Source organism: Salmo salar, chromosome 11, assembly GCF_965601325.2.
Source record: "Salmo salar chromosome 11, fSalSal1, whole genome shotgun sequence".
In the NCBI taxonomy this organism is placed as follows: Eukaryota; Metazoa; Chordata; class Actinopteri; order Salmoniformes; family Salmonidae; genus Salmo; species Salmo salar.
Window position 1 is genome coordinate 109,258,711 of NC_138301.1, and position 16,788 is coordinate 109,275,498.

At 46.6% G+C, this 16,788-nt stretch overlaps 1 protein-coding gene across 3 annotated transcripts in view; it reads left to right on the forward strand.

Moving 5' to 3' along the window:
* Positions 1–10,673: 10,673 nt before the first annotated feature.
* nrg2a (neuregulin 2a) overlaps positions 10,674–16,788 on the forward strand; it is a 106,596-nt gene continuing 100,481 nt past the window's right edge. For 2 of the 3 annotated variants that reach the window (XM_014129434.3, XM_082958257.1), the window contains exon 1: positions 10,674–11,104. In XM_014129434.3, the coding sequence (XP_013984909.1) occupies positions 10,996–11,104 (109 nt within the window). In that variant the 5' untranslated portion in view covers positions 10,674–10,995. The remainder of the gene's footprint in view (positions 11,105–16,788) is intronic. The other variant, XM_082958256.1, reaches the window with a different exon arrangement.

Here is a 16,788-nt window from a genome sequence, read left to right on the forward strand (position 1 = left end):
ACAAAATATGACTGGCAGAACAGGTGTTGTATGTGCAGTAGATATCTCAATAAATAAGCATCAACCAGTGGGTCTTGCGACCGGTATACAGAGATGACCAGTTTACAGAGGAGTATAGAGTGCAGTGATGTGTCCTATAAGGAGCATTGGTGGCAACTCTGATGGCTGAATGGTAAAGAACATCTAGCTCCTCGAGAGCACCCTTACCTGCCGATCGATAAATTATGTCTCCGTAATCTAGCATGGGTAGTTTAGTTATCTGAATCAGGGTTAGTTTGGCAGCTGGGGTGAAAGAGGAGCAATTACGATAGAGGAAACCAAGTCTAGATTTAACTTTAGCCTGCAGCTTTGATATGTGCTGAGAGAAGGACAGTGCACCGTCTAGCCATACTCCCAGGTACTTGTATGAGGTGACTACCTCAAGCTCTAAACCCTCAGAGGTAGTAATAACACCTATAGGAAGTGGGGCATTCTTCTTCCCAAAGCACATGACCTTTGTTTTGGAGGTGTTCAGAACAAGGTTAAGAGTAGAGAAAACTTGTTGGACACTAAGAAACACAAAATCCGGAGAGGGGCCAGCTGAGTATAAGACTGTATCATCTGCATATAAATGGATGAGAGAGCTTCCTACTGCCTGAGCTATGTTGTTGATGTAAATTGAAAAGAGCGTGGGGTCTAGGATCAAGCCTTGGGGTACACCCATGGTGAAAGGCAGTGGCGGAGACAGCAGATTTTCTGACTTTATACACTGCACTTTTTGAGAGAGGTAGTTAGCAAACCAAGCCTCAGAGACACCAATAGTCCTTAGCCAGCCCACAAGAATGGAATGGTCTACCATATCAAAAGTCAATAAAAATAGCAGGACAACATTGCTTAGAATCAAGAGCAATGGTGGCATCATTGAGTACCTTTAAGTGTGCGGTGACACATCCATAAACTGAGCGGTAACCAGATTGCATACCAGAGAGAATACTATAGACATCAAGAAAGCCAGTCAGTTGATTATTGACAAGGTTTTCCAACAATTTTGATAAACAGGGCAACATAGAAATAGGTCTATAACAGTTAGGATCAGCTTGATCTCCCCCTTTAAATAAAGGATGAACCGTGGCTGCCTTCCAAGCAATGGTAACCTCCTCAGAAAGGAGAGACAGGTTTAAAAAGGTTGGAGATAGGCTTGGCGATGATAGGGGCAGCAAACTTATAGGGACATGGGCAGCTGTGAGGAGGAGGGTTTATTCTCCAGGTCTTTAACTGTTTTCCAGAACTCCCTGGGGTTAGACCCACAGAGAGAGAACTGCTCCTTAAAGTAACTAACTTTGGCCTTACAGATAGACTGAGTGCACTTATTTCTCATTTGCATGAACGATAGCCAGTCAGACTGAGTATGAGTATGCCGAGCCTTTCGCTATATGCAATTCTTGAGGTGGAGATCACGGCTGAACCAGGGGCTGAACCTGTTTTTAATTCTCATTTTCTTCATGGGGGATTTTGTTAACAATACCACTGAAAATATAAAAAAAAGAAGGTCCAAGTGTCTTCAACGGAGAGGATCAAGCTGATTCTATCTCATTTTATAGAGGCCAGTTCATGAAGGAAGGCTTGCTCATGAAAGTTTTATAGCAAGCATCTATGACAAATCAGGACAGGTCGCTTCACTGAGCAGCCATTACGAACACAGGCTGTAAAACAGTGATCACTAAGGTCATTACAGAAAACACCAGACTGATACCTATCAGGATTATTTGTGAGGATAACATCGAGGAGTAGCCTTTTCTGGGTGTGGCATCCTGGTGGACTAGCTCCATCGCAGTGTACTAATTCCATGGATATAGAACATAAGATTACAGGTTCAAATCCCACTGATGCCATGTCATAATAAAGCATGTATATGTTTGCATGGTGATGCTTAAGAAAAGGAATTTCCTGGTGAACTCTCTGGAGTTCCAAAAGGTTTACACCAAATAAGCTAGCAGTGCTCTTTTATTTATTTCACCTTTATTTAACCAGGTAAGCTAGTTGAGAACAAGTTCTCATTTACAACTGCGACCTGGCCAAGGTAAAGCAAAGCAGTGCGACATGAACAACAACACAGAGTTACACATGGAATAAACAAACATACAATAGAGAAAGTCTATATACAGTGTGTGCAAATGAGGTAGGATAAGGGGGGTGAGGTAATAAATAGGCCATATTGGCGAAATTATTACAGTATGGCAAATTAAACACTGGGGTGATAGATGTGCAGAAGATGAGTGTGAAGTCGCGGTACTGGGGTGCAAAGGAGCAAAATAAATAAAATAAATAACAGTATGGGGATGAGGTAGTTGGATGGGCTATTTACAGATGGGCTATGTACAGGTGCAGTGATCTGTGAGCTGCTCTGACAGCTGGTGCTTAAAGCTAGTGAGGGAGATATGAGTCTCCAGCTTCAATGATTTTTGCAGTTCGTTCCAGTCATTGGCAGCAGAAAACTGGAAGGAAAGGCAGCCGAAGGAGGAATTGGCTTTGGGGGTGACCAGTGAAATATACCTGCTGGAGCGCGTGCAGCTGGTGGGTGCTGCTATTGTGACCAGTGAGCTGAGATAAGGCGGGGCTTTACCTAGCAATGACTTATAGATGACCTGGAGCCAGTGGGTTTGGCAAAGGATATGAAGCGAGGGCCAGCCAACGAGAGCATACAGGTCGCAGTGGTGGGTAGTATATGCGGCTTTGGTGACAGAACGGATGGCACTATGATAGACTGCATCCAATTTGCTGAGTAGAGTGTTGGAGGCTATTTTGTAAATGACATCGCCGAAGTCAAAGATCGGTAGGATAGTCAGTTTTATGAGGGTATGTTTGGCAGCATGAGTGAAGGATGCTTTTTTGCGAAATAGGAAGTCGATTCTAGATGGTCAGCGGTCGGTTGAAGAGCGTGCATTTAGTTTCACTTGCATTTAAGAGCAGTTGGAGGCCACAGAAGGAGTGTTGTATGGCATTGAAGCTCGTCTGGAGGTTAGTTAACACAGTGTCCAAAGAAGGGCCAGAAGTATACAGAATGGTGTTGTCTGCGTAGAGGTGGATCAGAGAATCACCAGCAGCAAGAGCGACATCATTGATGTATACAGAGAAAAGAGTCGGCCCGAGGATTGAACCCTGTGGCACCCCCATAGAGACTGCCAGAGGTCCGGACAACAGGCCCTCCGATTTGACACACTAAACTCTGTCAGAGAAGTAGTTCGTGAACCAGGCGAGGCAGTCATTTGAGAAACCAAGGCTGTTGAGTCTGTCGATAAGAATGTGATGATTGACAGAGTCGAAAGCCTTGGCCAGGTCGATGAATACGGCTGCACAATATTGTCTCTTATCGATGGCGGTTATTATGTTCTTTAGGACCTTGAGCGTGGCTGAGGTGCACCCATGACCAACTCGGAAACCAGATTGCATAGCGGAGAAGGTACGGTGGGATTTAAAATGGTCAGTGATCTGTTTGTTAACTTGGCTTTCGAAGACCTTAGAAAGGCAGGGTAGGATAGATATAGGTCTGTAACAGTTTGGGTCTAGAGTGTCTCCCCCTTTGAAGAGGGTAATGACCGCGGCAGCTGTCCAATCTTTGGGGATCTTAGATGATACGAAAGAGAGGTTGAACAAGCTAGTAATAGGGGTTGCAACAATTTCAGAGGATAATTTTAGGAAGAGCGGGTCCAGATTTTCTAGCCCTGCTGATTTGTAGAGGTCCAGATTTTGCAGCCAAGGGTTATATCTGTTCCTGGTTCTACATTTTTTGAATGGGACATGCTTATTTAAGATTGTGAGGAAAGCACTTTTAAAGAATAACCAGGCATCCTCAACTGAAGGAATGAGGTCAATATCATCCCGCGGTCATGCTCGCTGAAGTGTTTTAGGGAGCGTTTGACACTGATGAGGGGTGATCGCATGACCGCGGACCCATTACGGACGCAGGCAATGAGGCAGTGATCACTGAGATCCTGGTTGAAGACAGCAGAGGTGTATTTGGAGGGCAGGTTGGTTAGGATGATATCTATGAGGGTGCCCGTGTTTACGGATTTGGGGTTGTACCTGGTGTGTTCATTGATAATTTGTGTGAGATTGAGAGCATCAAGCTTAGATTGTAGGATGGACGGGGTGTTAAGCATGTCCCAGCTTAGGTCACCCAACAGCACGAGCTCTGAAGATAGATGGGGGGGCAACCTGTTCACATATGGTGTCTAGGGCACAGTTGGGGGCAGAAGGTGGTCTATAGCGGCAATGGTAAGAGACTTGTTTCTGGAGAGGTGTATTTTTAAAAGTAGAAGCTCAAATTGTTTGGGCACAGACCTGGATAGTAAGACAGACCTCTGCAGGCTATCCCTGCAGTAGATTACAACTCTGCCCCTTTGGCAGTTCTATCTTGTCGGAAAATGTTATAGTTAGGGATGGAAATTTCTGGGATTTTGGTGGTCTTCCTAAGCCAGGATTCAGACATGGCTAGGACATCCGGGTGTGCTAGGGAATTGTGTGCTAGGTGAAGTGAATGTGCTAGGGAAGTGTGCTAGGGAAGTGAATAAAACATAGGGAGGAGGCTTCTAATGTTAACATGCATGAAACCAAGGCTTTTACGGTTACAGAAGTCAACAAATTAGAGTGCCTGGGGATTGGGAGTGGAGCTAGGCACTGCAGGGCCTGGATTAACCTCCACATCACCAGAGGAACAGAGGAGGAGTAGGATAAGGGTACGGCTAAAGGCTAAAAGAACTGGCCGTCTAGTACGTTCAGAACAGAGAGTAAAAGGAGCAGATTTCTGGGCACGGTAGAATAGATTCAAGGTATAATGTACAGACAAAGGTATGGTAGGATGTGAATACAGTGTACTGTGCATAGTGACGATGAAAAAGATACTGTCTCTCAAAATATTATTCAAACCAGGTGATGTCACCGCATGTGTGGGCAGTGGAACTAAAGTATTAACTAAGGCATATTGAGCAGGGCTAGAGGCTCTACAGAACTAAAGTATTAACTAAGGTGTACTGAGCAGGGCTAGAGGCTCTACAGTGAAATAAGGCAATAATTACTAACCAAAACAGCAATGGACAAGGCATATTGACATGAGGGAGAGGCATGCGTGGCCAAGTGATCATAGGAGTCCAGTGAGTGGCTTCAGGCAGCTAGCGGGCCGGGGCTAGTAAGCTAGCAGAAGGGCCATTGAGGGACGTCGCGACGGAAGAAAGTCTGTTGTGGCCCCCTCGTGCTGGGCTGTCAATTGGCAAAATAGGTATAGTGGTCAAAGAATTTGTCCGATGGGCCTCTTAAGCTAACAGTCTGATGTGTTCTAGACAACTAGCGGGCCGCGGCTAGCAGGCTAGCAGATGGGCCTAGCAAGGTTAGCTCCAGGCTAATTGGTTCTTGCTTCGGGACAGAGACATTAACCAGGAGTGGCCACTCGGATAGCAGCTAGCTAGATGCGATGATCCAGGTGAGAAAAAAAAGGTTCAGAACTTGCTATAGGAATCAGGAGATATGGAGAAAAATAAGTCCTATTTGCTCTGGTTTGAGACTGGCGAGACTGGCGAGAGTTGTCCGGGCTAAAGGTAGCTGATGACCGCTAGCAGTGGCTAGCTGGCTAGTAGCTAGTTAGCTGGCTAGCTTCTGTTGGGGGGTTCCAGTTCAGAGGACGGATCAGCAGGGCTCCGTGTGGTAAACCAAGCCAATTGGCAAAATACAGTTGCAATTCGTTGTATCGAATTGCAATATACAGTTGAAGTCGGAAATTTACATACACTTAGTTCAGAGTCAATAAAACTCGTTTTTCAACCACTCTACACATTTCTTGTTAACAAACTATAGTTTTGGCAAGTTGGTTAGGACATCTACTTTGTGCATTTATCCAACAATTGATTACAGACAGATTATTTCACTTATAATTCACTATATCTCAATTCCAGTGGGTCAGAAGTTTACATACACTAAGTTGACTGTGCCTTTAAACAGCTTGGAAAATTCATGAAAATTACGTCATGGCTTTAGAAGCTTCTGATAGCCTAATTGACATCATTTGAGTCAATTGGAGGTGTACCTGTGGATGTATTTTAAGGCCTACCTTCAAACTCAGTGCCTCTTTGCTTGACATCATGGGAAAATCTAAATACATCAGCCAAGACCTCAGAACATAATTGTAGACCTCCACAAGTCTGGTTCATCCTTGGGAGCAATTTCCAAACACCTGAAGGTACCACGTTCATCTATTCAAACAATAGTATGCAAGTATAAACACCATGGGACCACGCAGCCATCATACCGCTCAGGAAGGAGATGCATTCTGTCTCCTAGAGATGAATGTAGTTTGATGCGAAAAGTGCAAATCAATCCTAGAACAACAGCAAAGGACCTTGTGAAGATGCTGGAGGAAACAGGTACAAAAGTATCTATATCCACAGTAAAACAACGAGTCCTATATTGACATAACCTGAACGGCCGCTTAGCAAGGAAGAAGCCACTGCTCCAAAACCGCCATAAAAAGCCAGACTATGGTTTGCAACTGCACATGAAGACAAAGATCATACATTTTGGAGAAATGTCCTCTGATCTGATGAAACAAAAATATAACTATTTGGCCATAATGACCATCGTTATGTTTGGAGGAAAAAGGGGGAGGCTTGCAAGACGAAGAATACCATCCCAACCGTGAAGCACGGGGGTGGCAGCATCATGTTGTGGGGGTGCTTTGCTGCAGGAGGGACTGGTGCACTTCACAAAATAGATGGCATCATGAGGTAGGAAAGTTATGTGGATATATCGAAGCACCATCTCAAGACATCAGTCAGGAAGCTAAAGCTTGGTCGCAAATGGGTCTTCCAAATGGTCAATGACCCCAAGCATACTTCCAAAGTTGTGGCAAAATGGCTTAAGGACAACAAAGTCAAGGTATTGGAGTGGCCATCACAAAGCCCTGACCTCAATCCCAAAGAAATTTCTGGGCAGAACTGAAAAAGTGTGTGCGAGCAAGGAGGCCTACAAACCTGACCCAGTTACACCAGCTCTGTCAGGAGGAATGTGACAAAATTCACCCAACTTATTGTGGGAAGCTTATGGAAGGCTACCCGAAAATTTGACCCAAGTTAAACAATTTAAAGGCAATGCTACCAAATACTAATTGAGTGTATGTAAACTTCTGACCCACTGGGAATGTGTTGAAAGAAATAAAAGCTGAAATGAATCATTCTCTCTACTATTATTCTGACATTTCACATTCTTAAAATAAAGTGGTGATCCTAACTGACCTAAGACAGGGAATTTTTACCAGGATTAAATGTCAGGAATTATGAAAAACTGAGTTTAAATGTATTTGGCTAAGGTGTATGTAAACTTCTGACTTCAACTGTAGGTATAGTGGCCAAAGAATTTGTCCAAAGGGCCTCTTAAGCTAACAGTCCGATGTGCTCTTGACAGTTAGCGGGCAGCGGCTAGCAGGCTAGCGGGTGGGCATACTGGGGACGTCGCGAAGGAGGAGTCAGTTGAAAAAAACCCTTGGGCGGAATTACGTCGGTAGTCCAGTCGTGATGGGTCGGCGGGGATCCAGGTTTTGTAGTCCAAGGAGTGGCTGATGGGCCTCTTCGGCTAGCTGGGAGATGGGCCTAGCAGATGGGCCTAGCAATGGCTAACTGACTACTAGCTAGTAGCCAGTTAGCTGGCTAGCTTTTGATGGGGGTTCCCGTTCTAATGTATAAAAAATAGCAGATCCGTACCACATTGGGTGAGGCAGGTTGCAGGAGACTATATTCAGTCCGTAGATGGAAAGTGATATTAAAATATATACGAAATATATATGAAAAATACAAGGATAAACGATATTTACACGGGACAAACAAAACACACGTCCGACTGCTACACCATCTTGGTTTGTATACTATTAAAAGTCTTGTTGAAACACTCAGTGAACAATTTAAGTAAGTTATTCAAAAACATCTACATAACCTATGTAGATAAGCATTAATAAAAACTCCCAGAAAAATTCTCAAGGAACCTGAATAAAACGTTCCAGAACCTCCCTGCAGCTAAAAATAAATGTTCTCAGAACAGGCAGCATTTTCACTTCTGTTCTCAGAAGGTTTAAAAAAACTTACCAGTCAGAGAATGTATGGCTTCGTTCCCACAACCAATATGAAACCCCCCAAAAATGTTCCCACAACTTCCAAGGAACCAAATGTGTTAGCTGGTTATACACTGGCACACTGTGACAGACTCACGCACACACACACACACACACACACACACACACACACACACACACACACACACACACACACACACACACACACACACACACACACACACACACATACACACACACACACACACACACACACACACACACACACACACACACACACACACACACACACACACACACACACACACACACACACACACACACACACTGGTGCCAGAGAGGACAGCACAGCCAGAGGCATGACAACGAGACCCATCTTGCTCAACAGAGGTGGGAGACAGGGGTTATGAAGGGGAGGATTGTTGAGGAGGTTTGAAGGAGGGTAAAGGGGGCGAGGAGGGGGGAGGGTGGTGCTTCCTGACAAACTGGAGCCCCTTCAGTCCTACTCCGTCATCACCACCGACAGATTAGATCACTATGCAGAATCTCTGAGAGAAGAGCATAGAGGAGGAGAAGAAGGAGAGGTAAACAGAGGGAGTGTTGATAAAGGTGGGAGATATATACACAGAATGGGAGAGAGAGACTCAACGGGCACTTGGCCTCCATTTCTTCTTTGAAGTTTCCTAAGACTGAGTGGGGGTTTGCAGTGAGCGGGCTGACCTGTTGGGACATGATGACCACCCACCCACCCACACCAAACACATGCCCCTCCCAACAGTGATATGGGTTCCCGAGGGCTGAACCGAGAGAACACCTCTGGGAGGCCCCCGATACCAAACTAGCAGATGAGTCACACAGAGCATTGTTTAGGTCACAAGTTTCATTGGGTGTCCTAGTCTTTTGTTTTTCGACATGTTACTCTCCTAGCTGCTAGCACTATATACTCTTAGGAAAAAAAGGTGCTATCTAGAACCTTCAAGGGTTCTTCAACTGTCCCCATAGGAGAACCCTTTGAAGAACCCTTTTGGGTTTCATGTAGAACCCTTTCCACGGAGGGTTCAACAGCCAAAGAACTCTTTTGGAACCCTTTTTTCTAAGAGTGTACACTAGAGAGTGAAATTCAGTTGGAGTGATATTTGACAGGCTTAGTGCGTACAGTAACAGCTTATATAATAATCAGTGGTGCTTTAAGAGCCTACTGTACATTAGTGTGTTACTGACATTGGCATTGTGTAGTATTTAATGTGCTTTTAAGTGTGTTAGGTTATCTATTAGTAGTGTGTTGTTTCTGTGAGAGGATGTAGTTTCTGTGAGAGAATGTAGTTTCTGTGAGAGGATGTAGTTTCTGTGAGGATGTAGTTTCTGTGAGAGGATGTAGTTTCTGTGAGGATGTAGTTTCTGTGAGAGGATGTAGTTTCTGTGAGGATGTAGTTTCTGTGAGAGGATGTAGTTTCTGATAGGATGTAGTTTCTGTGAGGATGTAGTTTCTGTGAGAGGATGTAGTTTCTGTGAGAGGATGTAGTTTCTGTGAGAGGATGTAGTTTCTGTGGATGTCTTTATTTCTCAGACTTAATTACATTTCTTCATCAGCAGTAATTTACACTGTGACTGCTGTGCAGTTTTTCAAAGTAAAGAGTGGGAGGGGGGTCTGTAAGACTGTGTGTGTGTCAGAGGAGGCTTGTGGGAGGAGCTATAGGAGGACGGACTCATTGTAATGTCTGGAATGGAACAAATGGAACTGTATCACACACATAAAACACGGAAACCAAATGTTTGACTCAGTTCCATATATTCCATTCCAGCCATTACAATGAGCCCGTCCTATAGCTCCTCCAACAAGCCTCTTCTGGTGTGTGTGTGTGTGTGTGTGTGTGTGTGTGTGTGTGTGTGTGTGTGTGTGTGTGTGTGTGTGTGTGTGTGTGTGTGTGTGTGTGTGTGTGTGTGTGTGTGTGTGTGTGTGTGTGTGTGTGTGTGTGTGTGACCGAGCTTGCTGCTCAGGTTGGTGATGACACGCCAGCAGAGAGAGACATCCACAGACATGCTGGGGCTCGCTAACACGTCAGGGTAGGAGGACACTGGGAGGAGAAAGAGAGAGAGAGAGAGTGAGAGAGAGAGATAGACAGAAACAGAGAGAGAGACAGAGAGAGAGAGAGAGAGAGAGAGAGAGGTTTCTAGTTTGTATTGGTTTCAATGCATATCCTTCTGTTGTTTCAGTGTTTATAACCCAAATCAGAACCAGATGATGGGAGTTTGGGGATAATGATATTGTGTAGAGACCACCTCCCCAACCTGTCCAGACCCAAAGGGAGCTGGGTGGGGTCAGCATGGGGCAGGGGTTAACTGGCCCCTCTCCTGGGGTGAATGGGTCAGTCATAAAGATAAGATGCTCCGGGCTAGGGGGAGGCTGGGGCTGAGGGAGGCTATATGTGGCCTGCTATACTGGCCATCTCTTCCGCTCTGTGGGGGTTTCCTCCCTCTCTCTCTCTCTCTCTCTCTCTCAGGTCTCTGCTCCAGCTTGAGGACCTGGAAGAGGCTCTGCTTATCTGATAGTTCCAGGCAGGGAACAGTTAATTGCTTGACAGCAATGGGAAATGCCTCTTTGCTCACTCCCTTTCTCTCTCTCTTACTACCCTCCCTCTTTCTTCCCCTCCCCGTTCTCTCTCCTTAGCGCTGTCGCCCTACCTTTCTCCCCTCCTCTTCGGTCCTCTCTCTTCCTCTCTCTCTTCCCTCTCTCTCTCTGCCTTGCTGTGAGTAGGTGTTTCCCTACTGTGGGTGATTGGTGTGCGTTTATATAGGATTGGAGACGCTCTGAGTCTAGTGCCCACTTGCCACACGCTCCCCACAGGACTACCTATTTTTTTCAGTACATTTTTTTCCTTCGAGGATTTACACTTTCAACTGACAGCATGTCGGAGGGCAGGAAGAAGGAGAAGAAAGGGAGAAAGAGTGGGGGGAAAAGAGCACGGAAAGAGGAGAGAGAGCGCAAAGAGAAAGAATTGATCGATCCAACCACAGGTAAAAAATAATGGCTGGAGAGAACATTTGGAGAGGCGTGTGTGTGTGTGTGTGTGCATTTGTTTGTGTGTAAGTATGTGCACACTTGGCACAGACCTCAATTCAACATCTTTTCCACATTGGTTCAACGTAATTTTGTTGAAATGACATGGAAACAGCGCTGATTCAACCAGTGTTTGCCCAGTGGGTGTGTGGATGTGATGCAGTGGTGGGATTGCAGGACCTGTGAAAGAATGAATCGCCTTGTTCTTCAAAGCTTTCCGCCAGGTTGTCACATGGAAGGGATTCCTAATGCGGCAGCATGTACGTGTAGAAGCACATCTGGCTTGAGCGGTGTAGCTACACTGATGTGTCGTCTAATGTGCTTTTTGCGTGCGAGCCCAAATCAAAGCCCTCAATGAGCTGGGGACCTCACTGTGCACTGCGCACACCACGGTAACACCACGGCAACACACAGCTGTGTTGGGAACACTTTGACAGAGGCCGCAGGGTGTAACACCTGTTATTTTTCGGATTTCATATTTGACTTTCGCTTACGTGTCTCATTATACAGCAGCCTGAAACTGTTGTTTGCTTCTCCCATGTTTTCCCAGTCCCTTATAGACAAGGCTTATGGAGCAATATATTTGACAGTATATGTTTGAAGTTCTGTATCACGCAGTACACAGTAACTTTATTTCTGACAGTGTACAGTAAACATGGACCAACAGAACACACCCGGGGCTGTTCACTGTCTCCTAGCTTGTGTCCTGTGCCCAGTGGCTCATTCATTTCTCGCAGGAAACCCCTCTGCCATTGGAATTGCGCTGCAGCTGCATTCGCAAACGCATCATTTTGCCCTCTCACTGGCGGCAGCTGCAAGCTTCAGCATGTTACTGCAGTTTGACCCGGGGTCGCAGGGAAGACCTACCCCCATCCCAAAGTGGTACTCTCCTCTACTCTGTCCCACGCTAATGGAATGATTCAACATTTTATTTAGGTACTATATGTTATTTCTTACTCTCCCCCACACTGTCTCTTTCTCACTGTTTCATACACACACACACACACACACACACACACACACACACACACACACACACACACACACACACACACACACACACACACACACACACACACACACAGTATGTTGTGGTTTAACCATGAATTCAATACTAGACTGGAAGAAATGTGTCCTCTGTCATAGTGGGGGTTTTGCAGCCAAAGCTAAGGCATCTGTGACTGTGAGTAACCCAGCCTGTGAACCCTCTCCAGGGTTATAAAAGAGCGCCTGCACCTCAGTCTGCCCTCACTAGCCCCTCAGTCTGCCCTCACTAGCCCCTCAGTCTGCCCTCACTAGCCCCTCAGTCTGCCCTCACTAGCCCCTTAGTCTGCCCTCACTAGCCCCTCAGTCTGCCCTCACTAGCCCCTCAGTCTGCCCTCACTAGCCCCTCAGACTGCCCTCACTAGCCCCTCAGACTGCCCTCACTAGCCCCTCAGTCTGCCCTCACTAGCCCCTCAGTCTGCCCTCACTAGCCCCTCAGACTGCCCTCACTAGCCCCTCAGTCTGCCCTCACTAGCCCCTCAGTCTGCCCTCACTAGCCCCTCAGTCTGCCCTCACTAGCCCCTCAGACTGCCCTCACTAGCCCCTCAGTCTGCCCTCACTAGCCCCTCAGTATGCCCTCACTAGCCCCTCAGTCTGCCCTCACTAGCCCCTCAGTCTGCCCTCACTAGCCCCTCAGTCTGCCCTCACTAGCCCCTCAGTCTGCCCTCACTAGCCCCTCAGTCTGCCCTCACTAGCCCCTCAGTCTGCCCTCACTAGCCCCTCAGACTGCCCTCACTAGCCCCTCAGTCTGCCCTCACTAGCCCCTCAGTCTGCCCTCACTAGCCCCTCAGACTGCCCTCACTAGCCCCTCAGTCTGCCCTCACTAGCCCCTCAGTCTGCCCTCACTAGCCCCTCAGACTGCCCTCACTAGCCCCTCAGTCTGCCCTCACTAGCCCCTCAGTCTGCCCTCACTAGCCCCTCAGTCTGCCCTCACTAGCCCCTCAGTCTGCCCTCACTAGCGTGTTACATCCGTGTCCGAAATGCAAGGCTCCCAGAGAGACACTCAATCATAGACCTGGGAAGTCACACTAAGATCTTAGATACCGCAGCTACATTAGCACGTTACACAGATAAGACCTGTATTGTATTGTCTTTCGCTCCCCATCGCCTATTCAACCAAGCCCATACTTAGGTTTCTCCCTAATTTAGAGAGTGAGATTTCCCCTGGCTGAGGGCTCGCAGTCTTGTCCTCTGCCTCACTAGGCTCTGGAGACTTTCACTGTAATAGCTTCCATTCCTCTTCTCTTTTAATGTGCTGATTATTCCATAGTTTTTTCATCTGTTTGTCTCAGATCTACTGACCAAATTCGTCTTGACATGAAATTTGCTTGAAAGTTCTTAACACCTTTAGGAGAGGAGGGAGAACGTACAAACTGTACGTGTGTTTTAGTTAGTTAAGACGAGAGAGAGAGGGCCCACGATCATGCCCAGAGTTTACTTGCAGGCAGCTTTCCTGTCATCCATCATCCTCTCTCAGTGTTAGGTGGACTCCATGACACTGTCCTCTTTTCAAGTGCAGTAGATGCCTGTTTGATCTCTTGTTCTGCTCATTTAAGCCCTTAGGTCAACAATTGTTCTGCCTAGTTCTGCATCCCTCCGCTCCATTGTTAAACAGGTGTTGTGTCGTTTGGTGGGTCAGTCACCCTGTTGTGTACTGCATAATTATTATAATAATTATAATAATAATGATAATAATTGCAGCCCATTTATCAGTGTGTGGTGTTCCTGTCTGTGTCTCTGATCCCCAGTCAGACAATGTGCCTATTTACACAGCTAGGAGCATTGTGTTATAGTATAGCTAACCTAATGGTAATTTGCAGTGTTTTGTCTAGTGGAAAAAAAGGATAAAAGAGCACCCGAGAGACTCCATTTGCTGTCTCTTAAGGAAGGGAAAATAACTATGTTAAGCTTCCAGGTAGCACACTTGTTCTTCAGTTTATCCCACCTCACTTTTCATTTCTGTTGTACTATACTGCTTGCGGCTGCACATTTATTCTACACGCAGCTGTAATAGTTTATTGAAGTCTTAACGCTATAGTTCCTGCTGTAGGGCTTTGGGAAGGCTGTTTTATCTGCTTCATGTTGACATGCTAGAGAAGAGAATGGCATGCGCTGAATAGAACACAACACCAAACAGAACACTTGTGTTCTAGTTGGATGACTTCCTTGATCAGGGACTGTGACACAGTGTTGACCTCAAGATATGAAGCTGTAACCTTCTGGTTATAGGATGAAATCCAGAATAAACAATATCTAGGCTAAGTCTAGAGAGAGTCGACTCCAGAAAAATCCTTGTGTCAGTCACCACTAACCAAATCAAATCAAATCAAATTTATTTATATAGCCCTTCGTACATCAGCTGATATTCTCAAAGTGCTGTACAGAAACCCAGCCTAAAACCCCAAACAGCAAGCAAAGCATGTGAAAGAAGCACGGTGGCTAGGAAAAACTCCCTAGGAAAAACTCCCTAGAAAGGCCAAAAACCTAGGAAGAAACCTAGAGAGGAACCAGGCTATGAGGGGTGGCCAGTCCTCTTCTGGCTGTGCAGGGTGGATATTATAACAGAACATGGTCAAAATGTTAAAATGTTAAAATGTTCATAAATGACCAGCATGGTCAAATAATAATAATCATAGTAGTTGTCGAGGGTGCAACAAGCACGTCCGGTGAACAGGTCAGGGTTCCATAGCCGCAGGCAGAACAGTTGAAACTGGAGCAGCAGCACGGCCAGGTGGACTGGGGACAGCAAGGAGTCATCATGCCAGGTAGTCCTGAGGCATGGTCCTAGGGCTCAGGTCCTCCGAGAGAAAGACAGAAAGAGAGAAAGAGAGAATTAGAGAGAGCATATTTAAATACACACAGGACACTGGATAAGACAAGAGAAATACTCCAGATGTAACAGACTGACCCTAGCCCCCCGACACATAAACTACTGCAGCATAAATACTGGAGGCTGAGACAGGAGGGATCAGAAGACACTGTGGCCCCATCCGATGATACCCCCGGACAGGGCCAAACAGGCAGGATATAATCCCACCCACTTTGCCAAAGCACAGCCCCCACACCACTAGAGGGATGTCTCCAACCACCAACTTACCGTCCTAAGACAACCTGTGAGAGAGGCCTGTGAGAGAGGCAGAAACCTAATCTTTTCATGTACACTGCTCAAAAAAATAAAGGGAACACTTAAACAACACAATGTAACTCCAAGTCAATCACACTTCTGTGAAATCAAACTGTCCACTTAGGAAGCAACACTGATTGACAATAAATTTCACATGCTGTTGTGCAAATGGAATAGACAACAGATGGAAATTATAGGCAATTAGCAAGACACCCCCAATAAAGGAGTGGTTCTGCAGGTGGGGAACACAGACCACTTCTCAGTTCCTATGCTTCCTGGCTGATGTTTTGGTAACTTTTGAATGCTGGCGGTGCTTTCACTCTAGTGATAGCATGAGACGGAGTCTACAACCCACACAAGTGGCTCAGGTAGTGCAGCTCATCCAGGATGGCACATCAATGCGAGCTGTGGCAAGAAGGTTTGCTGTGTCTGTCAGCGTAGTGTCCAGAGCATGGAGGCGCTACCAGGAGACAGGCCAGTACATCAGGAGACGTGGAGGAGGCCGTAGGAGGGCAACAACCCAGCAGCAGGACCGCTACGTCCGCCTTTGTGCAAGGAGGAGCAGGAGGAGCACTTCCAGAGCCCTGCAAAATGACCTCCAGCAGGCCACAAATGTGCATGTGTCTGCTCAAATGGTCAGAAACAGACTCCATGAGGGTGGTATGAGGGCCCGACGTCCACAGGTGGGGGTTGTGCTTACAGCCCAACACCGTGCAGGACGTTTGGCATTTGCCAGAGAACACCAAGATTGGCAAATTCGCCACTGGCGCCTGTGCTCTTCACAGATGAAAGCAGGTTCACACTGAGCACGTGACAGACATGACAGAGTCTGGAGACGCCGTGGAGAACATTCTGCTGCCTGTAACATCCTCCAGCATGACCGGTTTGGCGGTGGGTCAGTCATGGTGTTGGGTGGCATTTCTTTGGGGGGCCGCACAGCCCTCCATGTGCTCGCTAGAGGTAGCCTGACTGCCATTAGGTACCGAGATGAGATCCTCAGACCCATTGTGAGACCATATTCTGGTGCGGTTGGCCCTGGGTTCCTCCTAATGCAAGACAATGCTAGACCTCATGTGGCTGGCGTGTGTCAGCAGTTCCTGCAAGAGGAAGGCATTGATGCTATGGACTGGCCCAGACCTGAATCCAATTGAGCACATCTGGGACATCATGTCTCACTCCATCCACCAATGCCACGTTGCACCACAGACTGTCCAGGAGTTGGCGGATGCTTTAGTCCAGGTCTGGGAGGAGATCCCTCAGGAGACCATCCACCACCTCATCAGGAGCATGCCCAGGCGTTGTAGGGAGGTCATACAGGCACGTGGAGGCCACACACACTACTGAGCCTCATTTTGACTTGTTTTAAGGACATTACATCAAAGTTGGATCAGCCTGTAGTGTGGTTTTCCACTTTAATTTTGAGTGTGACTCCAAATCCAGACCTCCATGGGTTGATAAATTGGATTTCCATTG